The sequence below is a fragment of the Macaca thibetana genome, chromosome 12 (genome assembly GCF_024542745.1).
Source record: "Macaca thibetana thibetana isolate TM-01 chromosome 12, ASM2454274v1, whole genome shotgun sequence".
Classification (NCBI taxonomy): domain Eukaryota; kingdom Metazoa; phylum Chordata; class Mammalia; order Primates; family Cercopithecidae; genus Macaca; species Macaca thibetana.
The window spans coordinates 80,448,700-80,467,115 of record NC_065589.1 but is presented as its reverse complement, the minus strand read 5'-3'; the positions used below and the strand labels follow the sequence as shown (position 1 = coordinate 80,467,115).

The following is an 18,416-nucleotide window of genomic DNA, read 5'->3' as shown; positions in this document are numbered from 1 at the left end:
TTTCATCTTTTATTTGGTATTTATATCTATTGTGTAGCAATTAATTGGCTCAAATTATTCAGTACTTATCAAAATTTGATAAGATTTATCAACATAACACTTTCTTCTGTATTTGCTTCATTTCAGGGGACATAAGTCATCTAATTGTGGCTAATTCCATGTCTTCTACAGATAATAAGTTTGTGAAAAATTAGGTCTTCTCAGAGAAAACTGCTCACTTTTTTTGCGTAGAGTTCCTGGCTCTGAAACTAGGTATTTGCATGAGAAATGATCCACCACTTAATTCAATAGAAAATAAGTCTCTCAGTTTTCAGAATATATGGAGCCCAATGTATCATAATGCCTTTTTATAATCCAAATTTTCTACTGTGTATTTACCTCCTTTTCTTTTACTTAATCTTCATAATTTAATACCTCCCTTTTTTTGAAGCTATGCTTCTTGTGTAGTCATGTCACATCTTTTCCTTTATTTTGCCTCTATTTCAATAGAGGTATTTAAATTTTCAGAAAGTCACATCTTCCCAAACACACAACAACCTTTTTCTTATTACTCTCACTGAAATCCTACCACTCTGAGACACGCACGTGCACACACACACACACACACACACACAATCACAAACACTTTGGTAAGAGAGTAAGCATTGGTTAAAGGGAAATGCCAGTTTAAAATTTGCCTTTGTGAATACCACTGTATACTTCTTTGTAACCACATTTTTATTTAAGATCATTTCAAGTGATACAGAAGCTGGTAGTTACAGTGTAGGTTTTGAAGTAATAATATTACAATTTTGAAGGTAAGACGTGTCTGCTAAAATAGGTGCATCAGATTTTTTTATTCTTTATTTTTTAAAAAGTGGCTATCACTGGGGAACAACAGTGTTTGAAATAGCCAATATCATTATTTTACACTGGTAGTAACATTATACTTCAAAGAAAAAATATCAGCAGGGGTTTGCCAAAGATGAGAAAAAATATGAAGTAGAAATTGGATAGTATCAGAAGGTACAAAGCATAATTTGTCTCTCTCTAACTTTTCTGCTTGATTTAACAATCCATTCTTCAAACACTGACACCAAGTAAAAGGAAATCTAGGTCATATAATGACGGAAGGGTGTAATCAAAACCGATATACAGGTGGTAAATAATGGGCCTTTGTAATGCTCTGGAATAATTTTATCTGCATATTTGTACTCTCTCCAATGATTCCCTGTATGAGTGACGGCTAAAGCATAGGGAAACCACTTAGGTTCACAAAATAAGAAGCAGAATCTCTATTGCATTTGTTATAACTTGTACATAAGACTTTATTTTAATCACAATATAAAGTTGCATAAATTGTGTATGATATCCCAGAGGCTACTGTAAAGACTATCTTCCATTTAGGAAATCAAGGTTTCAATTCTCCATTTACATTTCAGTTTTAAATAGACACATTATCTTTTTTAAAAGTCCCCTTCTCTGCCATGTTGCTGATGTACCCTTCTTTTTTCACTTCCATCCAATTTGATGGACCATGAAATACAACTATTCTGTGGGAAAATATAAGAATTTGAGAAGACAGTGAAGAAACTAAACTAGGTATCTACCATCTAAACAAATTACATTATTGGTATTCATGACAGAAATAGAGGTTGACATTAGAAGTGTACTCCCAGGAATCATTCATTAATGATTGCATTTGTTCGTGGAAAGTATAAGAAAATCAAAACAGTCATCAACTTTGGGATCAAGACTTTGGGGGTAAGAATAGTATTTTACGGTAGCTCAATTTTTTCCTAAATACGTCATCTGGAAGACTGATGAATTAGCGATTCTGATAGAGTTTTCTCCAAGTGTAATACTGTTCAGGGTAAAACATTTAGAATACTAGAATCACATTACATTAATATATTTGTGCCAATATTGCTTTAAAAGAATATTGTACTGTCATTTAGACATACATAAGGAAAAAATTGCTATTATGAAAAATTATCAGCTGAGGTATGTTTGATTTGGTATTATACTTAAGTTTACAAAATAGGTTTTTGGGAACATGTTTTTCATTATACGCATATTTTTCTATCTTAATTTATACACAGCGTAACAATTTCCTTTCTCAAATATTAAAGTTTTGTGATAAGGCTTCCAGCTTCCCATAGATAATGACAGATACCTAAATTACCAAATCCTCATGGACCCCGATATAAACCTTTGAGATTTAATAAAGAAGGAGTCAAATAAAAGTACCCATAAACCACGCCTATGGAGTAACTAGAGAAAGACAACTTATAGACTTTTATTTACACGTAGGTGGGGGATTTGCTAATACCAGCAAAATTGGCTCAGAAGAGCACACTGCAATAGAGAGTCAAGGTGAAACTAAATGAAGAAAAGAGGAGTACAGAAGTCTCCCTGGAGTGAGGGAACACTTATTAAACAGAGTTCACCTTCAGCAGAAGAGGGCCTCACACTGAGTATGAAATCTCAAGATCAGGTCTGTAACATGAGCACCAGTTCCTGGAGAGACAATAGAAGGGGCTTAAAAAGTGCACAAGACCCGGATGCCCGAGTCACTTACAATGGACAGTCAAGCAGGTTGGCATCAGACTGTTTGTCAGCAACAGTTGATGTAAGAAAAGAATGAAACAATATCTACCAGAGTCAGAAGGCATAGAATATGGACCAAATACTATGTCATATCTACCTAGGCTCTCCTTCAAATGTCAAAGTGATATAAAAACATGTTAAACACGACAGAACTCTGAAAATATTTTACCCCCACACGTTTCCCAAAGGGGATATACTTCATCTAAGAAGCTGTGTTTGGGGAATCTCTGACAAAACGACAGTCATGAATACATTTCACTAGAAATTTGAGGCCAAAAGAAATGTAGGAAGTATATACACATTACCTACTTGACAAGCTAGAAATATCATATCCCAACAAAATGAGAGGCAGAGGAGAAGAAAATAGACAAGCTCACTGAGGGCCTTCCTGGTAACAGATGAGAGTCAAGTGATGTTGTTTTAAACTGACACACTGAATGGCAGGAGACTAAGGATACTCAGGAGCACAAAGATGAGCCTTAAGAAATAGAATATTGTTGATGAAAACTGCATGGTAGGAAGAAGAAGAAAAGGATTATAAGCTAGTACGTTGGTGCAAAAGTAATTGAGGTTTTTGCCATAATAATTTTATTTCTGCTCAAAGTAGGGAACCAAAATATACTGACTGAGGAAAAGAGGAAAGAGTTAAGGAGAATATATAACATTTTCTTATAAAGATAACTATTGGAAAACAATATAAATTTTCCCAAATACCAAAAAATCACCAAAACCAGAATAAAACCACAACAAAAACCAGTTTTTAAAAGGGCAAAGAAAAGATAACATAACGAAATACTTCAAGAGAGTATATTTAACATAGAATATGTTAGTACCAAGAAAACAAACATATCAACTGCATCAATAAATGTAAATACCTATTGTAGTTATAATCATTTAAAGTATGAGTTTTATTTTCTTATAAGCAATAAAGAAAAGCTTCACACTGCATAAAAACCGCACACTGTATAAAAAAGACACAACCAAAACAAAGGGAAATGACTAAAAGATGACTTTAAAATACAGCAAGGAAATGGAAAAAAGAAAAGACTCAAGTGTCATGACTTAAGATACAGTAGAATTTAGGTGGAACATTAATAAACAAAAAATAAGATACTTTGTAATGCTAAATTCTAATTTATACTAATAACGTAAGATATGTGGCCATCTATGAAATAAACAAGAGCAGCAATATTCATAAAACAGAAATTGCAAGAGACAGAATGACAAATACCAAGAAATATCCTAACAGTAGAAGACTTTAATACACTTTCTTAAATCCAAGACATATCTGGAGGACAGGAAATAAGTAAGGATATAGAAGACAGCATAATAATAAGGCAGAGTTTTATAAAGTAGATATCAACTTTTGTAGCTTGATATTTTGCAATATCACTTTCTTTTCATATTCACGTGACATAATCATGAAAATTGATCAAATAATAAACCACGGGCAAATTTTAGACAATTACAAAAAGAGAAATAATACAAACAGGATTTTATGACTGTAAGACAATGAAACCAGAAGTTTTTAACAAAAAATAATACTTTAAAAATACTTTTCTGACTGGAAAACTAAAAACTATCTATATTAAACAACTCAAGTTAAAACCTAGGAAAACAAAAGTTGCATTTTTTCTAGGAAAAATAATATTACATTTCTAAATTCGTGGGGTATAGCTTACACAGTGCTTAGATAAAAATATATAGCCTAAAATCATATGCCAAAAACTGAGTGAAAATAAATCAATGTAATAAAAAAGAGGCAACAAAGTAAGCTGATAAAAACTGATTTAAGAAACATAAAAGCAAAATTTTGTGAGTTTGAAAACTAATAGAATTAAAAAACCAATAAAAAATTAGGTCTTTGGGGAAAAAGCTACTGACTAATCAATTTTAAATGGAAAAAACAATAATAAAATAAATGAGAAATTTCAAGAAAAAAAAACTATAGGAACAGAGGATTTTAAAAAATCATAAAATACTACTTTGCATAATTCTATTAAAACAAAATTTACATATTTACATGAAATAATTTCTAGGGAAATAATGTCTAGCAAAACTGAACCTAGTTAAGATTGATAATTTGAGTAGACCATTATTAAAGAAGAAAAATAAATTTGTCAAGGAGCTACTTCACAAACAAGTACCACAAATAAGTACCTCGATGACTTTACAGGGGAGTCACACCGAACTTTTAAAGTCTAGATAATCCTTAAGCTATTTAAATGCTTCAATAGCATACAAAAAGGGGAAGAAACTCGCAATTATTTTTTGAAGGAATTATAATATTGATACCAACACCTCAGAAAATTGCACATATGCAGGCAAAAATTATAGATCACTCTGCCTATTGGATATTGACACAAACCGAAAAATTAATTTGAGTTAAGAAAACCCAACAATGTATTACAAAATGAAATATAACATGTCCAAATGTGACTTCTTCCAGGGATGCAAGAATGGTTTATATCAGTAACTTCATTTATAAAATGTATTAAAAAATAAGGAAAAAAATAATACACTCATTTCCACAGAGGCTAAAAAAGGCATTATACAAATTTCAGCACCCATTCTGAAAAAATTAAGTCAGTGGAAACTTTCTTAAAATTATAAAGCACACACAACTCAACTCACATGTCATTATTTCAATTAATGAGGAATGTTTGAATTAAAGGCATTCGCACAACAACCAGAGCCAGGCGTAGTGTTCACTGTTGATTTCTTTTTAATGATACCTTGGAGGTAATAGCCAGCACATTTTAACAAGAGAAAACTATGAGATGTACAAGAATTGGAAAGGAAATATAAAACAATTTATATTTTATGTGATAGAATATTTGAAAAATTCATAAAAGTCAAAGTATAAGTCACTGTAAAATAAGAATTAACTAAGATAGTTGGATGTAAATTTAATGTATTCAGAAAGAAAAGTTACTTTTATAAGAAAATACAATGGGGAAAAAAGTCCCATTCATAATAGCAGCAACAACAAAAGTTAAATGCCAAAGAGCAAAGTAAACAAGTGAGGAGAATTTTAAGAAATTCCTGAAAGACACAAAAATTAGACTTAGAAAATAAAAATACGTACTATATATTTTTGAATAGAATGACAATATTACAGAGACATCAGTTATCTTCAAGTTAACTTATACAATTAATGTGAATCCAATAAAAATATTACATTTTTTTTCTAGCTGTAGAAAACTTTTTTCTAAAGTTCACGTGGAAAATTAATCAAAAAATAACCTCAACTTTCTGAAAATTAATATCAAATAATAAGGAATCATGCTATATTAGTTATTTATTATATATATAAACTGTATGATTCTGAGGGAGAGATAAACCAACAGAACAGAATAGAAAATCCAGGAGTAGATTCAAGCACATATGGAAGTTTAGTGTATAATAAAGGTGGCATCTTAAATTACTGTTGAACAGATAGACTTTTTAATAAATAATGTTAGAACAATGAATGAGCCATTGAGTAAAAGATAAATTAACTGTATACCCTGCACTATACACCAAAATAAGCTTACAATGCATCAGAGATCCTAAAAAATGAAATCATACAAGTTCCGGGGAAAGGAAGTGATTTATTTAGAACCTTGGAGTGGTTAAAGCTTTTCTAATTATGTCTCAAAAATTCAGATGCAACAAAGGAAAGAGTTATAAATTTAGACACATTACCAAAAATCCCTTTAAATAAAAATTATGAAAAAGATAGAAGACACACTATTTTCTAGGTGAGCTATTTGCAGCTTACTTTACAAATTGACAAGATAGAGAAAAAAACAACCAAAATGTATAAAAGAAATGAACAGTTGATAAAGAAATGTCCTTTGTGCTTAAATATATGAACCTTACTCATAGAATAAATATAAACTAAAACGAATTGAGGTGCTAGTTCTCACTTATGATGATGACAATTGTTGAGAAAACTGATTCTGACTCTCTTTGTCGGCATAGTTTTGGGGAAAAATGCTAATTCATGGCTGCTGGTAGTGTAAAATGGTTTAAAGCACGTGGAGGAGAATTTGACAATACCTGAAAAGATTATATATGCATCACCCTTGACCCAGGAACCCCACTTAAAGGACCCTGAAGATACATTTGTCCAATAATATACACATGAAAATACATAAGCAGAATTTATTCTGGCATTATTTGTAATAGACAAAGTCTGAAAACAACCTAAATGTCCATCAGGTGTCAGGGGACTGGTTAAATACATTATATTGTATCCAAGTTAAATGGCTTCCAGAGCAGCCAATAAATTCTGGAAGGCAAAAGGTAACATGAGCTAATGGCTTACTCATGTAAAATTATTTTACTTCAAATATAAAGATATTTTGAGAACTGAACTGATATGAAGACTGTTAAAGTGACTACAGTAGCAGAATTATCAACAGCATTGAGTACACATTGCCTTTTACTTACGGTTTACAGTTTTGACTGGTAATATTGGGTTTACCCTCTCTGGGGTGGCAGCATTTTCATCCGTCACATATTCAAAATTAATGATGAACATCATAGCCACGCCCTCTTGGTTTTTCACTGGAATTATGTGAGTGTTACAAATAAAAGTGGACCCTAAGGAGATTAAAAATGAATGTTAGTTAAAAATATGCCTTCGTTTTGAACTATCAAGTAACATTAAAATTGAAATATACTCCTAAGGAAATTTGTATCTTAAATGATCCCTGATATTAAAAAATAATTTGATCTTTTTTACTGCGTATTTTATTGCATACCATATTCATTTAAAATATATATGTTTTTCCAGAAAAACATTATAAATAAATTCAGTTACTACATTGTGGAAAAACAGAAATATCAAATTCTATTTGCTTTCACACCCATCCCTATAATAGTTAATTTTTAAAAAGATATATTCTTTAACTTTCTAGAAATAATTCTTATCATTTTCTTATACGTTTTGATTAAATCTGAATCTCTATAAAATATAGCTGTATAAAAAATGAAAGTAACTCATGTCATCTTGATTTTAACAACAAGCAACTTATGTGCTTTTCTAATTTATTAGACATAAAATAGTAAATTATTGACTCTATCTTATATACAGTAATTCTTATATTATCTTATATTACAGTATATAAGATATACTTAATACTATCTTATATTAAAGTAATTCTTTTCTGTGCAAAATTCACAACGTCTAAATTACAATGGTTTTGTCTGTTTTTTATTCTGTTAGAAAATAAGAACAAAGTTTTGTCTATATTATTGCGTTAGTAATCTTCTTCATGAGATGATATTCTTCAAGATGATATTCTTCTAAAAGCAAAATTACAGGGCTAGTAAGATACCTTTCATTAGAATTATCTGGAAATGAAATAAACAAAGGTATGACTCAGTTTGCAATCAACCACCACCATCCATCTTCCAACAGAAACCCATAGGTCCAAGATACAGAGCATATACTTGAAAAGCAGACTTCTTTTAAATCAGCTGACTGCTGACTGACTCCTTGCAGCTAACTTCTAAAATTCCTCAAAGCAGTTTCGTCACACTTTTACCCTCTGAATATGCTCTTTAGTCAAGGTAATGGAAATTTCACAGGCTTGAAATTTGTTTCAGTTCCAGCTATTTAAGTTACAAATAAAGTGTTTTTAAAATGCCAAAACTTCAGAAAGTGTTCTTAAGCATTTACAAGCTTGTCCAACCCCGTGGCCTGCGGGCTACATGTGACCCAGGATGGCTTTGAATGTGGTCCGACACAAAGTTGTAAACTTTCTTAAAACGTTGAGTTTATTTTATTTATTTATTTTGGCTCATCAGCTATCGTTACCATTAGTGTATTTTACGTATGGCCCAAGACAATTCTTCCTCTTTCAATGTGGCCCAGGGAAACCAAAAGATCGGAACCCCCTGATTTAGGAAATGCATCCATTTTGACTGCTGTTGTTTTTCACAACTAACTCTGCCACCTTGAATCTTGTGGAGAATGATGGTTCAATGTAGAGGCGGGGGCAGGTTGAGAGCAAGATTAGTCTGGCATGAAACATCAGAGAGAAATGTGAGCAAGTGCCAGGACCCCTGGAGGCTGGCGATAGGGGCCGGGCAAACAGCTGAAGGATGTATTTGGGAGCCCTAACATCTGCAAAGGCCAGTAGATGCGAGTATTCCCAAATGGTGACCTATGTAAGCTCTAATAAAGTCAGCATAAGAAAACTCCTTTCTTTTTATCCTGCATCTTGGCTCCTGCTGCTAGAGCTGAGAACAAAAGCTATTATGGATATTGCTCTAGATCGAGGATTTCAGAGGGAAGGGATTTTGAGGGTAGGCCTGGAGATCTAACAATTATTTGTAAAATTGTTTCTATGGGTAAATATGTTCTAATTTCCAAGGAATTGATCGACAAATATACTTTTAGACAGACTCTTTGTAAGTTAGGAATGCCTATGTGCTCCTTATAATTCAGATGTGCTAGTTATAATACAAATGTGGACAGCTTCCCAAATTTGAAATGTGGATAACTTTATTTATAACTAATTTCATATTTTCTATAAATGTGGCAATGGCTTTACAGATGTCGGAAAATATGCCTTAGGAACGGCAAGCTGCACCTTCAGTCTTCAGCTTCTTCAGCTATGTCTCCAATTCATTTAATAAAATAGTTAGCTAGAGCACTTGTCATAGTTTCCATGGTAACAAACGGGATGACTTTAGTAAACAGAAAATAAGCAATTTAAGACTGTTCTAATAGAACTAAAAATAGAAGTGCTTCAGGCCAGGCATCACAGTACACACTGGTTAAACAGTCTGAGGAGATGCTAGAAATAGTCATTATGTACTTTCCTAATGAACCAAAATACATATTGATTTTACCATTTAAAATGACATTTCCTGGATCATTTAGAATATCATTGTGAATTCGCACATTTGTTATTTAAGCAGTTTCAAATTTTCCAACACTTGGAGTGTACCGTTGACTATAAAAAACATAAAAAAATGCTTGAGAAATCCGGAAATAAAATGTGTGGGGATAGGGACCTAATAGGTTTGTAATAGAGCAATTTTGCTTTTGGTAATATGGGACAAAATCATGTTTTTCAATACAAGTGTTTGTAAATGTACTGTCTAGTCCTAAAAATCATAAAATTATAGTGCTTCGTATAAAAGTTCAGCTATCTGCATTGGCTCTAAAGCATATTAAATAAATGTAATTAATCTGGGATTTACTGCCCACTATCATTGTTTCCTGTACATTCCTATTAAGCAATATATTTCCTCTAAAGTCAACTGAAAACTCACATTCACATGCTTTTCTGTTTTAGTTTGGGGATTTAATATCTCCATCAATCTTGCATAGCCTCCTGGAAGGCAGACAATGAAAGGAGATACATGGAATTTAGAGGAAGAGAAGAATAGAATACATTTTATAGAACAAAAATATTTAGCTTGGATGATTCTACAAACTCCAACTAAGTTCTGTCAAGATACTACTTTGGTCAGGTGACATTGCCATAAGAAGTCATCACTCTGTGCTCCTAAATATTTCTCTTGAATGTAACATTGGGAACAAGAGCAATGGAAACCTAATCCAGCAAACATTAGCCAAGCAACAACAACAACAAATAATAATAATAATAATGTGGAAATAAGACTTCTAAACAAAATTAGAAAAATTTCAGACCTTGTTAAATGAATCATATATTCAAATGAAATTAATAGTGTTTGTTAAGAACCAGATTATTTACAATAATATTGGCCATTATTTATAAAATTATACATGCAATTATACTAATATTGTTAGACTACGGTTCATATCCACATTTTCTCTCCTGAGTGAAAACATTTCCAAAGTGGAAAAGACTGTTTAGGAGGAACAGTGCTAATTTTAATAAAATTTTTAGAGTGTGTGATTTTTTACTGCAGCCATAGAGCAAACAAACTCAAGGTAATCTGAATAATTATGAAAAGTATACTTTATTTTATATATTGGTGGCATACACCTAGTTGCACTTTACAATAAGATGCTGGGACTCCTCCTTTTGAATTGATTTAAAGGTGTTTTATTGTACTGTGTGTGGTTTGTGTTCACAGGGCATCTTATGTCTTTGAGGAACAGTGTAGAAGTCAATGTTACTAGGGCAGTGTGTGGTGGTTGTGGGACAGGGCAAGGTGGGGAGAGTAGGCAAGGTCAAGGGAGAAGCCAGAAGTCACTGGGGAGAAGGCCAAGGAATGGATCTGAAGCTTTTCACTGCGTTAGACAGGAAGGCATTGGAGAGTTTTATCCAGGAGTTAGCATGATTTCATTTAAAACTTTCCTTCACGTGTGTGTGTGATGAACAGCTTACAGAGAAGGCTAGGATGGAAGCAGGGAGGCCATTTGGGAAAATACTGCAATAGCCTTGGCAAGTCATGATGGTGGTTTGGTCCAGGGTGTTGTTGTTGCAGGTGGTAATGAGGGGTCTGTTTGGGATGTTTTGAGGTAGAGCTTATAGGATTTGCTGATATATTGGATGGGACATAAGATAATGAGAGGGGTCCAAGGTGACAACAAATTTGGTAGTTGAAGAAGTAGCAGAACCATTTATTAAAATGGGGAAGACTGTGGAAGAAGGTGATTTTTGGGATTGTGTAAATCCATATGTTTTTAGCATGTTGACTTTGCAATTGTTTATTAGATATCTAAGTGGAAATGTTGAGAAGGTAGTTGGATCCAGGAGACTGAAGTTAAGTTCAGAGATTGGACCAAGCTAGGAATACAAATTTGGGAATCATTAGAGAATGGATTACATATAAGGACTGGATAAGGTCATGTAGGGAATCAGTATAGTTGAAAAACTATGTGACCTGGGTCTGGAGGCATCGTAGAATCAAAGAAGGGAAGAAAAAGAACAGCAGAGATTGGGTAGGAGCCGACGGTGAGGTGGAAAGATAGTCAAGATTGTGGTGCATTCAATAGCAAAGACATGGAATCAGCCTAAATGCCCATCAATCACAGACTGGATCAAGAAAATGTGGTTCAGATACACCATGGAATATTATTCAGCCATAAAAAGGAATGAGATCAGGTCTTTTTCAGGTACATGAATAGAGTCGGAAGCCATTATCCTCAGTAAAGAAATGCAGAAACAGGAAACCAAACACTTCTTGTTCTCATATATAAATGGGAGCTGAATGATGAGAACACATAGATACATGCGGGGGAACAACACATACTAAGGCCTGTAAGAGGTGGGGGATCAGGGAGAGGGAACATCAGGCAGAAGAGCCAATGAATGCTGGGTTTAATACCTAGGGGATAGGACAATCTGTGCAGCAAACCACCATGGCACACATTTACCTATGTAACAAACTTACACATTCTGCACATGTACTCCTGAACTTAAAATAAAAATTGAAGGAAAAAAAAAGAAAAGGCTGTGGTGTATTGCAGGCTAAGAGAAGAGGTATTTCAAAAGGAGGGCTTGAGTAATAGGAGGTCATGCCTTGATGGTCTTCTATGTTCTTGAAATTCAGTCTTTTGGCATTGGGAATATAGCAAATTGTTTTAAGCATGAAAGTGTGTTCAGAAGTATTTTGGTGTCCAGAGCACATAGACATGGACTGTGTATTAGTGATGTCTTAAAGAAGAGAAAAAAGTTTAAAAGATATAGGGTCTATTTATTTGACTGAAGAGACAAAAGCACATTTAGAAAGATTATTCTATAACTCTTATGCAAAATCATATCACCAAAAATAAATGGGATAGACGGTCTGAATGGCCATGTGTAGTCTGTTTAGCCTGATGGATTGGGTGCCACTTACATGTGGGAGGCTTGTGACCTTCAGTAGAATACTTGCCCATTTCTCTCATTTTACCAGTCACCTGGTTAAGACTAAAGGAGCCTACTGAAAACAAAAAGGAGGAGGTTATGTGAACAAATAAAATCATTTATATAGAAGCATTATAAACAAAAAACTGAGCTGGCAAAAGGTTGGCAGTGTATCTGATAATACATTAGGTCTAAAGAAACATCCTTAACATAATCTCACACACACGCACACACACACACAAATACAATCACCAACATGATTAAGTTACAATAGTGAATGTATTTAGATTGTTAGATTGTTGATGTAGTTGATGCAGTAATATGGGACTAGGATGATCCTTTCAGAATTTCCAAGAGAGATTATATATATTTACCTGTCGTTTAAAAATGAAGAACTAATCTAATTAACACAAACCTGGTTGTCATATTCATGTTCTGCTGTGTGGCAATATTGACAATGACTGAGATGCCAACGGTGTGAATAATTTATTTTCAATTACTTCTTAATTAAAGTAATTTTAAACATTCAGAGAAGGGGAAGGTAGTGATATTGAGCAGTAAATTTCTTGGATGTGCAGCTCTGTGTAGCCCCTAGAATTGGACAGACGTGGCTCTACTATTATTTAGTGAATGATTTTGGACAAATTACTTAGTCCTTCCAAGACTCAGATTCCTCATCTATAAAATAAGGAAGGGAGGAGAGAGAGTGTCCTATTTAACACTGTGGGGAAGGTGAAATCAGATAATACATGTAAAGTAGTTCGCAAGGAGCCTGGCATAGAAGATGTTAGCAATAAGTGACTGTTAGTATTATCAACTTGAATGAGAAAAATCAATTTCTCAATTTGAAAGAGTGAGTAAACTTCCTGCAAATATTCAATGATGCAGTTGAGTCATTCAGCCCTTTAGGTGCTTGAGATGAACTCATCAGATTAATTCTCTTGTCCAGATGATAAGGTATATCAAGTAGATTTTTGAATGGCAGTGAGGACATAGTAGGGGGAAGGCCCTTTTATCTTGTAATATCTAAAATATGCCTCCTTTTCACCTTTGCAGTGATGAGGCCTTTGGTTTATTTATTGTATTTCTTTTATCCCTGTGGATTGTCACACTGCCTTTAAAAAGTACAGTGTACACCAAGTAACGTTTATGACAGAACTTAGCTTCTTTCAGCAAGCTCCATAGTCCATGGAATTTGGTATGCAGTAGAAATGTGTGAAACAATCTTTATTTCTGGACTGGCCTAGGTACCAGGATTAGCATTTGAAAGCACATTTTAGGAAAAAAAGGTAATGCCAACAGCTAACATTTATTGTGTGCCAGCCACTGTTATGAGGGCTATACATGCTGTAATATTATTTATATCCTCACAAAAATGGCAATAGTACCATTATCATCCCCATTATGCAATGGTAAAGTGAGCCATGCATGTTGTCCCTTGGTCTTGGGACACTGTGTGCCCTTTCTGTTTTGGGACAGAATGCTTGGGTTCCAATTCCTTCATTAAGCCAAGACTCTGAATTCCATGACTTTTAAATAAGGTGTATTCTAAGAGATTTTTTATGTTTTATAAGCAATGACTTGATAATTAGAACTCTTCCCACTTCTTTCTCGCAATCTTGTCCATTTTCGCCCCACTGCACTCCTAACTTAGGCATAATTCCCTTCTCCTGCCAACTGGGAGGTAGCAAGACACCATCTATTTGCCCAGCCTGTCTCCAGCCCGACATTTCATTTTAATCTATTCAGTCATACATTGGCTCATGATCGCTTTCTTTCTACCCTCCCTTTCATCGGCTTAGGGCTTTTTAAGAATAAAGGAATTAAAGTATTTAAGAATACTTTGCTTCCTGGATCTCTACATATTATTATTACTACAATTATTAACAACCACGTAATTAAATCATGGCTACTCTTTTCTGAATGTCTTCCATGTGCCACATGTTTCTCAGGAGAAAACCTTATCTCAGAGAATTTTCTCAACTAAGTAGCAGAAGCAAGGTTTGAACTCAGACCTATCCTGTGTTCACTCTTTACCTTGCATCAGTGGTACCCAAAGAGTAAGCTGTTAACAGATGTTACTGGAAACGGCTTGCTGTAATTAACCCAATTTAGGAAATGTCCTTCTCTAGGAGATGCTCAGCTCACATTAGTGTAATAGAGGTTTTGAGAAATTCTGCAAAAACAAGTAAATACTTTGTCCAATGCAGCGTTTTCTAAGTTTATTTGACTCTGAAGCCCTATTTTAGAGAAGTCTGTGATAACATCTAGCTCCTTGGAATGTCATTGGGAAACACTGAGTTGCATCCTGCTCCTTCCCTATTTCAAAGACACCCTTCTGAGAGGGAGGAAAGTAAATATCATAGGTCACCCAGGTCACCCAAGGAGAGGGAGTAACTACAGGGAACAAAGTGCTGGGCCACGAGAGGAAAGGGAATGGCAAAGGCCACTGTCACCTATTGGATATATTTGCTTGATATTGGCTGTGGTCTGAGATCTCAGGAACCTAGTTAAAATGGTATTGTCATATTTGATTATATATCTTGAAGCAATGATTTCCTCATAAGCTTGTTCTAAGTTAAAAGATTATTGCTAAATAAAATATGATAGAGTTTTTCACATCTCAGGACCAATTCATACTGCTTGACAGAGATCAGGTTTTATAACATAAAAGACCTAATTCAATACTCTATTAATATTCTGCACCAGAAATTTTATAAGATAACTCTGACATAGCCAAAGAAATATTCTTGACTGTATTTCCTCAGGAGTTGTTCCCCTTCCCTTTCAAAATGTGGATATATGTGAATTTCTAATTAATTGTTGACTATCGCCCATCTCATTGACACATTCTCTCTTAACATTTATGCTCAGGTGTTAGGGTCTTTTCATACTTATGAATTTGATTGTTGAGAAAAGAAAGTTCAGCTCTGTTTTATATTTGATAAACAGTGGATAAATTATTTGGTGATTTAAATCAGGAAGAACTCTCTCACATTTTTGATGCATAAATCAGAGGCAGTCTCTTAAGATGCCTTATGGTGCTTACCCACTTCTCAGCTCTGGTTACTATTTAATTTTGGAATTTTGTGGATTGAATTAGTGTATTGGAAAATACAAGTGTTAAAATAAGCTGAAGCTGATTTACAGTGCTGCACTCAATCTCCAGGCAAACCAAGTCTACATTTATAATCAGGAAGTTTGGGTACATTTGTGACAATTTTTAATTATTTTTGTTTTTTCATGCCCAAGCAAATATTTAGTCATTTGGTCCAATTTTTTTTTTCACCAGACATATTTATGTTATCAAACCTCAAATGCATTTAGAGCAGGCCCACCCCACTAAACTGCCATTTGTTCGGTCAAATTGCTTTAACACAACACTGAACTGACTAAGCTTACTCAGAATATGAGCAAATCTGCATACTGCCATAGTAAGTGCACACGATTGTGAAGCTCAAGCCACAGTGAGAATCCTGGGGACAGCCACCCATTGTGTGGATGTCATTTCTAACTGAGGCTGTGCATGGCAACATTCCTGGTGTGCTCAGGATGTCCGTATGACTGTCGAAAGGAACCATACACTGTGCTCTATGTTTATAGCTTTGGAGCAGGGAGTTACAAATAATGTGAGCCAATTTCATAGCTTAGAATGAGTAAAATACATTGTAGATTAATAAAATTTAACAAGAATGGGTTAGGTACCTACTGTGTACAAGGTACTGTACCAGAAATTGTAGGAGTTACAAACATGACTAAAAACAGGGATCTTTTATTTTTTTTAAAAAAAGAGGCCACTCATGGGGGTGTGATGGAGTGTCTGAAGAGAGCACAAGTAATGCCTCTCAGGGATATAAAAGGTTTTGTGAGGGAAGCTGTGTTAGTCCATTCTCACCCTGCTATAAAGATAATATCTGAGACCGGGCAATTTATAAACAAAGGAGGTTTCATTGACTCGCAGTTCTGCATGGCTGGGGAGGCCTCAGGAAACTTACAATCTTGGTGGAAGGGGAAGCAGGCACGTCTTACGTGGCAGCAGTTGAGAAAGGGCATGTGTCAGTGCAGGAAAACTACCATTGATGAAACCATCAGATCTTGTGAGAATTCACTTACTCTCATGAGACCAGCATGGGGAGCATGGGGGAAACCATCCACATAATCCAATCTCTTCCCACCAGGTCTCTCACTGGGGATTACAATTCAAAGCCTAACCATATCAGTATCATAGTTTAAAGCTGGGTCTGATATGATTGTGATAGGTAGAAATTAGGAGGAGAGGCATCTCGGGCTGAAGGAGAGCTTGAGCAATGTGGAAACACAGTGACTCCAGGGCAATGTGAGTGGTGTGTGGCCCTTTTTCAAGACAACTAATTTTATTGCTCCCATGCCCAGTACATCTGATTTTGATAATAGCTAACTTTTATTAAACAATTGCTCTATGCCAGTTATTATGCTGTGTTCTTTACATTCTTTGTCTTATGTAATCCTCAAAAGAACCCTAAGGAAGTACATCCACTAAATATCCCCATTTTATAGAAGTGGAACTTGAGACATGAAAAAAATAAGTAACTTCCCCCAAGTCACATAGCTAGTCTGTAGGAGAGTCAGGATTCTGACCTAGATGGTCTAATGCATGCCAAGGTCTTTGTATAACAGAGGGAAGCCTTCATTTATACCTATTAATAGGTGATGTGAGTGACCTAAGTCACACAAAGCTCTATATTGTCCCAGGGTTCAACTTCTGCACGTATCTTCAGGATTCTCTACTGCAGCCAACACAGGAAAAGGCATGTTTTAAAACAACAAATAAATTATTAAAGGTGGCTCAGACCTCTTGTAAGAGTCCCCTGCAATAGATACAGAGATCTTAGTGGGGTACAGATTAGGCTCTTTAGGTGTGTCAGGCACAAGAGTGATGATATAGAAGCAGAAAAAGGTGAAAGTAAAGGTATGTTTTTCCCTAGGTATTTTAGCTCTCTCCTCTTCTCACAAAAGTTCATATTCTGTTGGACTATTTTAACTTGGGATTTTAATTTTTTTTTATGCCTATACTATTTTTACAGAAGAATAAACAGGTAGAAACGATATTCTGGAAAATTAGTGAGAATAGGGCTTTTTCTTCCTGTTGGCAGTGTCACGTTTAGCATTGTCCAGCTTTAGTGGGGAACACCCTTCTCCCCGGCTTGGACACCAGGCCTTGCAGCATATAGCTGCTACAGATCCCTGCTCCCTAAGGCTGCCAGAGGCAGGAACCTGCAGCAGATACTCGATGGCAGGGATTGCTTTGCAGTGGCTCCTCTTGCCCCAGATGTGTTCTTCCAAAGGTGGTTACAGAAGGGAGAGATGTTTCATTTCAAATTTCCCCAGGCTACATTTACTGTTGCTTTTGTGTCTTACCCATGTTAGGCTTCAGGACCTAACTTAGTACGTTTTCAAGGTAACAGGGTAATGACTGCTATTGTCTGGTTCTACACTGAGACCACAGAGAAGGATGAAGGATGAGGATGATGTAATTTGTTCACCCAGCAGCATACATTTATCTGAGTGATAGGTTGTTCCCTGTGTCCATGAGAGGCTGTGTAATGTAGAGGTTAAGCTTAAAGCCTGCTTTAATTGCCAGGAGTTAATTCCTGGGTCTGCCACTTCCCATTGTTTCATTTTGGAATAAGTTACTTAACTGCTCTGACACCTTAATTTCCCTATGTGTAAAATGAACATGATAGTGTTACCCACAATAACCCACAGTTACTGTGATGATTAAATAAGCCAGTATCTGTAAAAAGCTTAAAACATTGCCTTGTAAATTGAAAAAGTATGAGTTATTATGATCATAAAGAAAATGTCAGAGTAAGTTTGAGTTCTGTAGCCAATAAGTTATTTACTGAAAGATAGGGCCCAATATTGATTAACTGGGGAGTGGGGAAAATGTGCTTGTGGTATAACCATTTCCCTTGTGAACATCTGGCTGTCTACCCTATTCTCCTTGTTTCTGGTCCTATTAGCCTGTAGCTACAGTTACCTCCCAAGACCTTGCCTCTAGTT

At 34.9% G+C, this 18,416-nt stretch overlaps 1 protein-coding gene and 1 long non-coding RNA gene across 6 annotated transcripts in view; one reads left to right on the top strand and one right to left on the bottom strand.

The window, feature by feature from the left end:
* The window catches only part of KCNH7 (potassium voltage-gated channel subfamily H member 7), a 475,718-nt gene that overhangs the window by 164,531 nt on the left and 292,771 nt on the right, over positions 1 to 18,416 (bottom strand). For all 5 annotated transcript variants that reach the window (XM_050752295.1, XM_050752293.1, XM_050752296.1 and 2 more), the window contains exon 3: positions 7,027 to 7,179. In XM_050752295.1, the coding sequence (XP_050608252.1) occupies positions 7,027 to 7,179 (153 nt within the window). The remainder of the gene's footprint in view (positions 1 to 7,026; positions 7,180 to 18,416) is intronic.
* Positions 1 to 18,416, top strand: part of LOC126932959 (uncharacterized) — a 72,213-nt gene that overhangs the window by 1,461 nt on the left and 52,336 nt on the right. The window lies entirely within an intron of this gene.